General features: G+C 38.0%; 1 protein-coding gene across 8 annotated transcripts in view; it reads right to left on the bottom strand.

The window, feature by feature from the left end:
• Positions 1 to 14,288, bottom strand: part of EEIG2 (EEIG family member 2) — a 117,847-nt gene that overhangs the window by 87,585 nt on the left and 15,974 nt on the right. The window contains exon 2 of one of the 8 annotated variants that reach the window (XM_060412302.1): positions 7,468 to 7,555. The exons of the other annotated variants lie outside the window; for them this stretch is intronic. Within the exon in view, the coding sequence (XP_060268285.1) occupies positions 7,468 to 7,535 (68 nt within the window). The 5' untranslated portion in view covers positions 7,536 to 7,555. The remainder of the gene's footprint in view (positions 1 to 7,467; positions 7,556 to 14,288) is intronic. 8 annotated transcript variants of the gene reach the window in all.

The raw sequence follows: 14,288 nt of genomic DNA, 5'->3' as shown, positions 1-14,288 counted from the left end.
GTGACACCCTTCCTCTGTTTAAACTCTGTCACTCTCTCCCCATTTCAGATTCGGCCCTACCTCCTTAACATGGCATCTCCGTGATGAGACCCCTTAGGCTTATCGCTTGAGCCTTTTGATCTCATACTGATTGTCATTCCCCACTTCCTTCACACTATTTCTCATTTGTATGCCTTTGTTCATGATGTTTTCTTTACCTAGTCCACCATCTACTCCCTTTCAACTACCACATTCCCCAGTTTAATTCTAACTCACTTAGACTAGTCATTATCCCCTCTAGGAATCTTTCCCCAACTCAGCCTCCAGGTGAAAGCCTGGCGTCCTGTCTGACCTGGCCTGCCTCGGTCCCCTGAATACCTCAGCGTCCACCATTCTCTCCTGGGGCACTGCCACTCCATGCTCCAGGGTGGCAGAAACTGGCTGAGTTGGCCTCCTCCATTATTCCATTCAGTCCTCATCCCCCAGGATGTGGTCCTAATTTCCTTTATCCTTGCTTTGTTTCTGGCAGATTCTCCAACAATTAATCCATATTTGAAAGGAGTCAATATTATAAATGAATTTTTTAAATTTATAAGCCTAAGGTACCCCTGACTATGCTCTTTCTTAATAGGATTTCAAATAGAATATATTAATTTAAATAATCTTTTAGAGTTTATACTATACTATCAAAACAATAGCCTTGGGGTTTCAAACAATTTCTCCAAACAAAAAAATTTTTGTGTGCCTTCAACAATTATTCAATTTTTTTTGTGTGATAATCTTTAATGAACACACACACAGCTGTCAGAAAATGGTCCAGACCACACAAACAAAAAAAAGTAGCCAAGTTAGTAGTGACAGTTTGTTATACTGATGAGTTACCATGGAAACAAACTCAGACTACTTGACAACTGAGACAAAAGTCACATTAGTAAACGCTTTCCGTTACATGACTCATTAACTTCCTATGAGTCTTATATAGTTGCTTAACCATTTTCAAGAAACAAAGCAACAGAATATGATTTGTGTTGATACTGTGGAAAACCAAGTATTTGTAAGATAAAATGATAAAGCTACTGATTGTGAAATATGTAAACAGGGGACTTACTTAACAGAAGATAAACGTTGCTATGGCCATTGTTTATGCTTCAAAAGAGTCAAAGAAAATCTAAAAAGTCTTAAACAAATACAAATAATATAAAATGAAATGAACATTATGGATCCATTTTTTACAACTACTTAGAACTGCATTACTTAATATTCTAAGAATTACTTGCACATGTGTACTCTAGGCACATACTAAAATTATGCCATATTTTGGTACCTCAAAGCATTTTTGACTTGTTAAAAACAGTAGTAAAAAATAGTCATGAAGAATGCAAGCTTTCTGCCAGACAGCATTACTGCATGGACGTTAAGGGCTTATCTCCAGAGCCAGTCAGACTGGGTTCAAATCCTATGCGTTCTTCTTGCCAGTTATTACCCTGACACAATCCTTAAACTCTGCATTTCCATTTCCTCCTTTATGAAACAGAAATGGTAACAGTAGTTATACCTCATGGAAATTTTGGGAAACCAAGCGAATTATTACACTTGGTATTTGGAACAATACCTGATTTATAATGGACCTCAATAATAGATGTTAGAAATTGTTACTATCAAGGATATAAGTGGTTCAAGTCCACTTACGTTTGCCTTCCAGAAAGAAATAATGGTTAAATTTTATAGAGAATTTTCTTCAACAGTAATGGAGATTTCTATTTTATAAAAGATACAGATTCCTGGAAAAATGAACCAAGGTCAAAACAGCATTTTGAGACTCCAAGGATAAATTAGGTCTATAAAGTTGTGACTTTAACATACAACACTAAGGATCAGTGAATGTCTCTTACCCCACAAGTATTTTTGAGGAGCTGAGGAGCTGAGTGTACTGTACTATCATTCAGTGGAAAAAACTGAACACAAGATTTTTTTCATTCATTCATTCACTCAATTACACATTCATTCATTCTGCTAGTAGTGTCAGTGAGGGAAATGACAATCCAGTTTTGGACATCCTGAGGCTGAGGAGCCTGAGAGTCCCTGTGATCATGTAACTTAGTAGAAATATATATTTGTTCAGATAACCAAAATATATTTCTCATATATAGTTGGTCTTCATCAACTGTTCCTGGCTTGCAGCTCCCCAAACCCTTGTAATTTCCTAACTGTTGATAATAAAGGTGTCTTTTGTTATGTGAATGAAGTGACTTTTAGATCTCGCCCTAGGGTGGGGGCTGGTAGCCAGGAGAACCAACCATGAGAATAGAGGATTGGAACTTTCAGTCCTACCCCATGATTTCTGTGGAGGGGAGAGAGGCTTTAAGGTTGAATCAACAGCCATAGACCAGTGATTTAGACAATCTGGACTAAACAACGAAGGCTTCGTAAAAACCCCAAAGCATAGTTTTTTGGTCCTTTTTCAAAGAGCTTCAACATCAGGGAACCGGAACACTTCCATGTGCCACCATGCTAGAGTCTGGAACTCTGTGGAGCACTGATGCAGAAGACACAGGAGAAGTCTGCTGCTGCTGCTGCTGCTGAGTCGCTTCAGTCCTGTCCGACTCTGAGCGACCCCATGGGCTGCAGCCAATCAGGCTCCTCCGTCCATGCGATTTTCCAGGCAAGTGTACTGGAGTGGGTTGCCATTGCCTCTTCCGAGGAGAAGGGGGAACAGGCAAAGGAGACTCCAGTGTCAACAGAGAGAAACAAAGGAGATCGTGTTGTTACCAAAAGATTTTTAAGAAGGAAGAGTTCAACAAAATCAAATGTGGCAGAGAGGTCAGGTAGGATGAAAAAGAAGCAACAATGAAGTCACTGATAATACAGTTCAGATGTGCAGTTCAGTAAAAAGGTGCAAGTAAAGGCAGATGACTATGGGAAGTAGATACAGGGAACACAGACAATTGATTTCAAATATTTTAGTAATACAGTGGAAAAAATTGGGGTGGCAGCCCATATGGCGTAGAACAAGGATTTCATTTTAACTTGCTTAGTGTTATAGGAAAGAACCAGTAAAGAGAAAAAGTCAGAGTTGAGAGGGTATGAAAGATGGTGCCAGAAAGTCAGAGGGGATGGGATTCAAACAATAGCTGGAGGGAGCGGCCCTGAATAGATGAGGCTCTTCCTGCATCATGAGGAGGGGCAGAGAAAGGACCAAGCTCTAATGCTGGCAGATCACTGTTCATTGCCAGAACTGTTCTAGAGAAAAATCCCATGTAAGAATTATTCTGCCATGTAAGAATTATTCTGCCAGAACTGTTCTAGGGAAAAATTTCATGTAAGTACTATTGGATATATAGTAGTCAAATGTTTGCCAAATACTTGCTTGTTAATAATCTGCTGTACACTGGCAGATTCACTGCCAGAACTGTTCTAGAGAAAAATTCCATGTAAATACTAATAATCTGCTGTACACTGGCAGTAAGTACTATTTGATATATAGTAGTCAAATGTTTGCCAAAATGTAAGTACTATTTGATATATAGTAGTAAAACGTTTGCCAAATACTTGCTTGTTAATAATCTGTTGTACACTGGCAGATTCACTGCCAGAACTGTTCTAGAGAAAAATTCCATGTAAGTACTATTTGATATATAGTAGTCAAATGTTACCCACTCCAGTGTTCTTGCCTGGAGAATCCCAAGGACGGGTGAGCCTAGTGGGCTGCCATCTATGGGGTCGCACAGAGTCAGACACGACTGAAGCGACTTAGCAGCAGCAGCAGTCAAATGTTTGCCAAATACTTGCTTGTTAATAATCTGCTGTACATATTACAAAAAACCGAAAGCTCATGCAAAAAAGACTGCCATTCAGTGACCTGGCAGATGGCCTGATGAGAAATTTCATTTTTAAAATAGTATGTAAAGTTGCTGCTGCTGCTGCTAAGTCGCTTCAGTCGTGTCCAACTCTGTGCGACCCCAGAGACGGCTGCCCACCAGGCTCCCCTGTCCCTGGGATTCTCCAGGCAAGAACAATGAAGTGGGTTGCCATTCCCTTCTCCAATGGATGAAAGTGAAAAGTGCAAGTGAAGTCGCTCAGTCGTGTCTGACCCTCAGCAACCCCATGGACTGCAGCCTTCCAGGCTCCTCCATCAATGTGATTTTCCAGGCAAGAGTACTGGAGTGGGGTGCCATTGATGCCTCATTTTTATAGTATGATAACTGACTTATAATTGTTTTTATGAGTAAAAAGTGTTTAAACTAAAAAATATGAATTGATGTTTATCTAGAGAGACATGTATTCTTTAAGTTCCCTCACATAAACTCACAGGTCATTCTTTCTACATACTTTTGGATCATATTTTTAAACAATGAATACAATTAGAATAACATAAAAAAAGAAGACTAGCACCCAGGTCACCTCTCAGTTTAACCTATAGTTTTCTTTCTTTTTTTAATTGAAGTATAGTTGATTTACAAGGTTGTGTTACTTTCTGGTGTACGGCAAAGTGATTCAGTTATATATATACTTTTTCATATTCTTTCCTATTATGGTTTTACATTATATTGAATACAGTTCACTGTGCTATACAATAGGACCTTGTTCATCCATTTCTATATATAAAAATTTACATCTGCTAATCCAGATTTCCTAATCCACACCCTCATCCCACCCCCAGCAACTACAGAATTCAATAACATATACTTTTCTATTCATAACTTTTCAGCTTATTACCCAGCCAAAGGAAAGCTGGATGGCATAATGGAAAGAGAAAAAGATGAAGTATCAAAACCTTTTCTAGTATAAACTATATTGACTTTGGACAAGTCATTTAACCTGCTGGGGCTTCAGTTTCTTCACTGAGAAACAAGTGTTGACCTAGGTACTATGTAGAATCAAAACAAAATTTTTTGACAAACATTTTATTATACATGAAAAATAGTTTATTTTTTTGTAACTACAGAGCAGCACTTCTTTACTTCTAGAAAGGACAGTACAGATGAAAACGGCACAATAAAAACATGAAATAATAGCAAAAAAAATCTTAATTTAAGGACCTATACTAAAAATTTAAGAATACACACAGTCTAGGAAATTTTAAAGAAAAGAAAACCACACAAAACTTCCCAATTTTCATCAGGTAAAAGTCCTTTGAGATAGCGAAAACTGAAATCAAGTTATATACACAAGAATGAAAATATGTCCTCCACAACCCTTATAAACAAAGGGATAAGGAACTAGCTACAGAATTCAGAAGCCGATGTGAACTACTGATTCTGCATTGAGCCAAAAAACTGTATTGTGTATGAAGGAAAAATAAATATTTTGTCAAGCATGCAAGGAATAAACTAAACAAAAGGCAAAAAAGTATCACAGGTACCATTTCTGATTAAGACGTGAAGAGTTGCACAAGAAAAAAAGAATTAAAAGTTGTATCTTCAGAATGAAAAAAAAAGGCCAGAAACCAATTAAGAGGCTACCTGTTCTCCATAAAATATTTTACTTTGAACAAGAGGACTTTTTTCCCCTCTTTTGTCTAAAAGCATATGTGAAAATAACAGATACAGTTTCTTTACTCACTTATTCAATTAGCCAGTTTCCAGATCAAGAAATGAATGGCTCGTTTTAGTTTCCAGATCAAGGAATGAATGACTCCTTTTTGTCTGAAGACCAGAGGCCAAATTCTTCAACTATGCATTCATCCCTCCAAGGTCTATCTCTCAGCCTCTCAAACTTGACCGGCTCTGATTACCTTCATTAACTTCACCTAACTGAATTATATACTACTCCCTATACAAGCTCTATGCATGTACGCCTGCCTAATGCTGTTCTATTCCTTTAGGATGCCCTCCTAAGTGCTTTCTATCCTTTTCCTATGATCCAACCTCATCCACATAATATAGGAAAGGGAACCAATTTTAGACTCAGAGGACCTAGGCTCAAGTCTAATTTCAACACTGAATGATGTTGCACAAATTACTTTCCTTAACAGTTTTCTCTTTTATGAAATGCTTTGATTTTAGCTAAACATATTAGTATAAATTATACCTATCTAGATATTTATATATTACATAAATTGGCAAACAGGTTGCCTGAATCTATAAAATCTATGAAGATTTACAGTAAGGGGTAATTTAGAAACACAAAGGACTCAGGCACACAGAAAGCAGCCATGTGAGAACACTACAAGAAGGCAGGGATCTGCAAAATTGGACCAAACTTGACCACACCTTGATCTTGAACATCCAGCCTCCAGAACTGTGAGAATATAGACTTCTGTTGTTTAAGCGATTCAAAAAACATAGTAATTTATTTATTTATTTATTTTCACGAGCTACTCTACATGAAAGCAGCATTCTCTTTTAATAGAAAATCATATCGACCAAATAAAACCTGTCAAAGCTACATCATTTAAAATATATACAATTTCAAACATAATATTGCAACTTTAAAGAAAATAAAACATACTTTTCCATATGATACAAAAACATGCATCTGAAAATCACTGCTTTAAGAGAGAGCAACACAGGTGAAATTCAGTTAGAAGGTTGACTTCTTGGCAGTCCTGTAGCTGGAATGAGACTTGCATCACGATCAGCTTAGTAATCTGTATCTGTCTTCGCAGACTCATTTGACAAAAACAAAACTCAGAAAGAAATGCCTTTTGAAAAAACATAGTAATTTAAATACACACACACACACACACACACACACACACACACACAGTTGTTGCGGGGTAGTCACTAACTCGTGTCTAACTCTTGGTGGAGTATAGCCCGCCACGTTCCTCTGTCCATGGGATTTTCCAGGCAAGAATATCGGAGTGGGTTGCTATTTCCTTCTCCAGGGGATCTTCCCAACTCAGCGATAGAACATGAGTATCCTGCATCACTGGCTCTGAATCTGCAGGCAGATTCTTTACCGCTTTATATATATCTGTGTAAACTACAAAGTGTTAACAAATCAAGACTTCACTCAAAAACTTATTCTATGATGCATTTCCTGAGCCCTGGACAAAATTATTCTCTTGTTCCTATAAACTCCTGGGACATTTTACGTCCATGTTTGGAGCTGCCTTGCAAATGAAAGATACTGAGAGCAAGAGAAGTAGGCCTTTAATGAAGTTTTGCTGTGTGTTAAAAAAGTACTCTGATATTTTCATAAGCGTAATTATTGAAAGGGAACTCCAAGGTATCAGAGGAGGTTTTCTGGTACAATGATATTAAATAGTGAATCCCAAAGAACATGCATTGGCCATCAAAACCTATTTGGAGACATAGATAAGGGGGAGAAAACTGCAGAATGTTTACATTCTGGAGATCCAGAGGGAAATAGGCCAGTGACTCAGCTGGTATGTGACAAAATGAAAAAAAAAAAACTGAAGTGTTAAAGTCACTCAGTCACGTCTGACTCTGTGACCCCAAGAACTATAGCCCACCAGGCTCCTCTGTCCACTGAATTCTCCACATAAAAATACTGAAGTGGGAGTGGGCAGCCATTCCTTACTTGAGGGGATCTTCCCGACCCAGGGATTGAACCTGGGTCTCCTGCGTCTCAGGCAGATCCTTTACCATCTGAGCCACCAGGAAAGCCCCTGTGTGATGAAATAGTACAAAATAATATTAAAAATGGACTTTGAAGGCTCTCTTCTGGCTATCTGGATTATCTTTAATATAATGCCACAATAATCAGGAAAAACTCATTCAAATGAAGTAAATTAAAATCAAAGGCACAGCAACACACTCTGGCTAACTCCACTTGAAGGGAGGTCTGGGGGATAGAGTGGGAGAGATCTGTGCAGCACTGGAAAAAATGAGATTACAAGGAGGTTGCATATGAAAGGACTGTACTGAGAATACATGGTGGGATATTTCTTGAGTGGCAGAGACCTGCTGCGGTATTTCCTGACGACTCTGATCACAGCCAGTGTAAGCTTCATGTTTATGCATCACATTGCATCACTTGACATGTCTGACACCATTCCTCACATAGAAGGAAACCACAGTGGAAGCAGAGTAGCTGAGTTAGAGAAACTGCCATAAATATTTAACACAGCCTCTCAACTGTTTTGTGTGCTGGTTTTTAAGGATTACCTTAGCAGATTCTTGACTTACTATCAGTTGGTACTAATTTACAGTTTCTCAAATTAGGAAGCAGCCAGTGCTAACTAACAATGTAGTTATTACTGAGTTCCTGGTTGCTTCAGGAAGCCTTACACTATACAATGAGAGAGTTTGCAATTCTCAACTGCATATAATTACAAATTCATATTATCTACATTGTTAACAATGATTGCTTATTGTTCCATTAACAGAAATTGTGAAGATAATTTATAATTGCTTATAAAACATTCTTTACTGATTTAGCCTACAAGCAAAATTTTAGAACCAATCTCCTTGTTAGAAAAGGACCATGAACAATCTTTTCTAACTATCTTCCTGGGGATGTTATTTCTAAAACTGCTTCTTCCTTGTACGTAGTGTAAATAATAACACCCACAGGACAGACCAAGTAAGATATTTATTTGAATTGAAAGTCAATCCTCAACCATAAGGAATGACCGAAATGGGGCATGACCACCTTCATGACCAGATGGCACCCAGAGCTAATAATAAAAAAACACCTTTAGGGACTCTGAATTGGCCTCAAAAGATAACAGAAGATAAAATGTTAATAACTTAATGCTTAAACACCAGCACCAGAGAATTTCCAGAAACTGCTATAGAAATGTGGCTGCAGTCTATGAACAAGGAAATATATAAAATTATAACTAGAGAGAAAATGTCACTAAATAAATTCACTCGAAAGTGACGTGAGTGATGACTCACTATGAAGAAATGAAGCAAACATGTAAAGTCCAAAATCAAAACTATGGGTAGTTTTTCATTTGATTAAGATAAAATAAATCTTGGGTGTAAGCTAGTTTCTAAGCCACAATGCTTAGAGATAGAATTTGATTACTAAAAGCCCTAGAATTTCTTCTGAAACCAGCAAAATAGGTTTCAGGACAGAAAAAAAATATTTTTCTTTAAGACAAAAGAAAGACTTTCAGTCTTGGGTTTGTTTTTAATGTTTGTACCCCTATTGTCTTTTACACTATTCTTTTGCCCCAACCTATAATCATTTTCAAATCTCTGTCCTAAAAATAAAAACATAAAATTGTTTGTTCCTGTTTCCCCTCCTTTATCTAATTCCACTTTTCTCCTCTTCATTAACAAACTTCGCAAAAAAAAAAAAAAATTACACTCACTGCTTCCAGGACTTCACCACCTGCTTACTCCCTAATCCCTCAAAAGTGAAAGTGAAAGTCGCTCCACAGACTACAATCCATGGAATTCTCCAGGCCAGAATACTGGAGTGGGTAGCCTTTCCCTTCTCCAGGGGATCTTCCCAACCCAGGGACTGAACCCAGGTCTCCCGCATTAGGTGGGTTCTTTCCCAGCTGAGCCACAGTGGAAGCCGTGTAAGGGAAGTCACAAGGGAAGCCGCAGGGAATCCCTTAAAACCCGACATCTCTTCCTATGACTCCAGTAAAACTACCCTGCCAAGTTTATCACCGGATTTGCTGTGCTTAGTCGCTCAGTCATGTCCAGCTTTTTGCGACCCCATGGACTGTAAGCCTGCCAGGTTCCTCTGTCCATAGGATTCTCCAGGCAAGAATACTGGAGTGGGGTTGCCATGCCCTCTTCCATGGGATCTTCCCAACTCAGGGATCGAACCCAGGTCTCCTGCATTGCAGTAGGATGCTTTACTGTCCAAGCCACCAGGGAAGCCCAAGAATATTGGAGTGGGGAGCCTATCCCTTCTCCAGGGGATCTTCCTGACCCAGGAATCGAACTGGGGTCTCCTGCATTGCAGGTGGATTCTTTACCAGCTGAGCTTCCAGGGAAGCATTGGATGCTGCTGCTGCTGCTGCTAAGTCGCTTCAGTTGTGTCTGACTCTGTGTGACCCCATAGAAGGCAGTCCATCAGGCTCCCTGTCCCTGGGATTCTCCATCTGGAGTGGGTTGCCATTTCCTTCTCCAGTGCATGAAAGTGAAAAGCGAAAGTGAAGTTGCTGTCATGCCCAACTCTTGGCAACCCCATGGACTGCAGCCTACCAGGCTCCTCTGTCCATGGGATTTTCTAGGCAGGAGTACTGGAGTGGGGTGCCATTGCCTTCTCCGAAGCACTGGATAGTCACATTCAAAAGAAGGCAACCAGACCACTATCTTACACCCATAAAAATTAACTCTAATTGGATTAAACTGAATGTAAGACATGAAACCCTAAACATTATTGAGGAAAACAGGTGGTAAGCTCCTTGTCATTGGTCTTGCCCATGACTTTTTGATTTAACACCAAAAGCAAAAGGAAATAAAAGCAAAAATAAGCACATGGGACTACATCAAACTAAAAAACTTCTGCACAGCAAAGGAAACTGTCAACAAAATGAAACGACAACTTCCAGAATAGAGAGAGAAAATATTTGCAAATCATATCTGGTAATGATTTGATACCCAAAATATAAAAAAAAAAAACACACACACACACATAATCTGATTAAAACCAAACAATCCAATTAAAAAGTAGGCACAGGATCTCAACAGACATTTTTCCAAAGACATCCAGATTCATGAAAAAATGCTGAACATCACTAATCATAAGGGAACTACAAACCAAGACCACTGTTAGAATGGCTATTATCAAAAAGGACAAGAAATAACAAGTGTTGATGAGCATATGGAGAAAAGAGAACCTTTGTGCACTGCTGGTGAGAGTGTAAACTGGTACAACCACTATAGAAAACAGTGAAGAGTTCTTTAAAAAATCAGAAACAGAACTACCATATGATCCAACAATTCCATTTCAGGGTATTCATATGGGGGGGAGGGAAAAAAGGAAATACAAACTCTCAAAGATATCTGCAGACACAGTCCCCTGTCATGTTCATTGTAGGATTATTTACAATAGACAAGATACAGAAAGAACCTGTGTCCATCAATAAATTTAATGGATAAAGAAAAATGTGAAATACACACACGCACAATGGAATATTAGCCAAAAATAAGATGGAAATATTGCCATTTTTTGACAGCATGGATGGACCCCAAGGGTATTATGCTAAGTGAAATAAGTCAGAGACATATGGACAAATAGTATATGCTCTCACTGATATGTGGGTGGGTGACACTGGTGAGGGGATCAAAATGTACAAACTTTCAGTTATAAAATAAATAAGTCATGAGGTCATAGTGACTACAATTAATAATACTGTATTGCATATTGGAAAGCTACTAAGAGAGTAGGTCTTAAAAGTTCTCATCACAAGAAAAAAAGGTTTTCTGTAACTGTATGAGGATGCATGTTATCTAAACTGATGTGGTAATCACTTTGTAGCATATACAAATACCAAATGATTATGTTGTACAGCTAAAGCTAATATAATGTTATATCAGTTATGCCTCAATAATGTATAAAAAAAGTTCACCAAATACTTGCTGACCATCAAATCAAGAGTACAGCTCTCACATGACTCCATCTCTCCACCCTAGGGTAGGGCTGAACACCCTCTCCTCAAGTTTTTTTTTTTTTTTTTCTGGTTTAGCTTCTGTGATGTTAAATCCTGTCCAGTGTTTTGTTCTCATTTGTCTTCATTATCTCTTCTTCTACCAAAGTTCTATCCTTTGACTCTTGTGTTTTGTTCTATAGGCTATCTCGGGTTTTAATTATCTTCCCATATGGATTATCCTAAGATCTAGGTATGAAAGAACTTCTGACTACTGTGCTCAGTTTTAGACAAATTCTTAGCTGCCTATCACACACCTTGCTTGCACCTCACATTCAGATATTCACAAGAAAGAACCTGGTACTGTCAAGAGAAGGCATAAACTGGAACTAATAGGAATATCCAAAACAGAATTGTTACTTAATATACAGCCCATTCATAAAAGAATACAATGTATGGCACTACTAAAATAACATGCTAAAGAGTTTATTTTTTTCTAGAGACATTTCATAACAAGGAAAATGCTTATAACGTTCAGTTTAAAAAAAAGTGGGATAAAAGACTGTGTATGTAATTTGGCTTCAATTGTGTAAAAAGTGAATTAGAAGAAACTACAAAGGTATATTTCAAAATGTTAACAATGATTCTCTCTGATGGGTAACATTTTCTCCTTCATAATTTTAAGTATCTTTCCAAATGTTCTACAGAAATCTTAATTTTAGAATCAGAAAACAAGGGGGATTCAAGGTCATACTGTCAACAGAATAAAGCCTAGTCTTCACAGAATGGCACCCCAGGCCTGCCAAAATCTGACCTCCAAAGCAGTCTTGTCCTTAAATACAGGCCCTGAATGTGTTCTGTTCTGCTCCACCACCTAGCCACCATGTTCTTAATACGATCCATATTTATGGTTCTGTGGTCCTGCTTCTCAGGTCCATTCTTCTCCTACCACAGAGCAGGATATGTTGTTGACTTTGAACATTTTCGATCCCTAAACCACAATACAAAGTGGGAAAGTAATGCTCAAACTTTTCTATTAGCTAAGAAAGAAAAATTTTACAAGTCTTTTCTCCAACTCATAATGAATACTAATGGTAGCAACAATATAAACATAAAATTAGCTAAAATAACTCACTGGCTAAATAACACAAGATAAAGACTGTTCTTGACTGTAAATTGCCACAAAAATTAAAAATTCTTAACAAAATTTAGATAATGTAAAATCTGATCCTGAAAATTTGGGACTTAATAAAAATAGTAGCTACTATACAAATTATGGCAGATTAATATAAATTAAGATAGCTATTATAATCTTTGCAGTTGATTTCTACCTCATGTTCATTGTAAAATATACAGAGAATAAATACCAAAGAAAATAATTTCACAAAATAAAAAGTGAAGTAAGAACAGAAACAGTTCAATTGCATGCAACAGTGCTTGGCACACACACCCAATAGATATTTGTTAGATGAAAGAATAAGCTGACATAGAAAACTGTCTGAGGAGTTAATTAGATTGGCTTAATGGAGTTTTGTCAGAAAATGCTTTTAAAAATACCATTATTGAAATATAATTCATACACTATGCAATTCACCCATTTAAAAGTACAATTCAATGGTTTCTTAGTATAGTCATAGAGTGTGAAACCACCACTAAAATAAATTTTTGAACATTTTCATCGCTTAGGGAAAAAAAACCTCATACCCATGAGTAGTCAGGACTCATTTCCCTCCAACCTCCCAAACCTAGGCAACTTCTAACCTACTTTCTGTCTCTGCAGACTTTGCCTATTCTGGACATTTCACATAAATGGAAACATATAACAGGTGGTCTGTGACTGGCTTCTTTCACTTAGCACAAAGTTTTAAAGTTTCATCCATGTTGTAGCATGTACTGGGACTTTCTTCACATTGCCAAATAATATTTCCCTGTATGGACAGTCCACGGGTCACTTATCTTCATCAGCTGACACACAGTGGGGATATTTGGATTTTTTGGTTATTATAAATAATGAAAAATTCATGTATAGTTTGGATAAGATGGTTTTGAACCTTGTGAGTCCACTTACACACAGGTATTTTCAACAGTAAATACTACAGTACTATACAATCTATGCCTGGCTGAATCTCAGAATGTAGAGCTGTAGACATAGAGGATAAGGAGAGCTGACTAATATAGGTGGGTCTTTGGCTGTGCAGACTCTGCATGTAATAGGAAAAAAAACCCCAAATCTGACTCCATATTAGATCTGTTCCTTCTGCTTTAACGCGCGTGCTTTGTTGCCTGTGCTTAGTCATGCTGGCTCTGCACCTTTTGTAAAAAGCATGCTGCCTGTTACCTAAAATATACAGGATAGCCCATTCTCAGGTTCTGATCTGTAAGAGTCCATTCATACAGAGATAAAAAGTTGCAGAATAGAGAATAATATTTGTTTTGTCCTAGGTTTACAAAAACATTGCAACCCAACCTACCTGGACAGCTTCAAGAACAAAGGATTTCTATACCAAGAAGTCTGCAACAACTAACCACGCCCCTCCCTCACTGAACCTTTAGAAAGGCTTTGCTGAAACCTTTAGAGGAATTTGGGGTTTGGGGACATGGGCCACCCACCCCCTTACACGGCCCCTCAATAAGCCTTTTCCTGCTTTTAACTCAGGGTTTCAGTTTGGCCTCACTGTACACAGGGCAAGCACTCCTAACCTTCATGCCCCATGTTGTTCAAGGGTTCACGGTACATAGTATTTTAGAGAACAAACTTGTGTTGACATGTCTTCATTTCTCTTGGGGTACATTAGTGGAACTGTTAGATCATATGGTAACTGTTTAACATTTGAGGAAT

The sequence above is a fragment of the Ovis aries genome, chromosome 1, assembly GCF_016772045.2.
Source record: "Ovis aries strain OAR_USU_Benz2616 breed Rambouillet chromosome 1, ARS-UI_Ramb_v3.0, whole genome shotgun sequence".
Lineage (NCBI taxonomy): Eukaryota > Metazoa > Chordata > Mammalia > Artiodactyla > Bovidae > Ovis > Ovis aries.
This window is presented reverse-complemented; position numbering and strand designations above follow the sequence as displayed.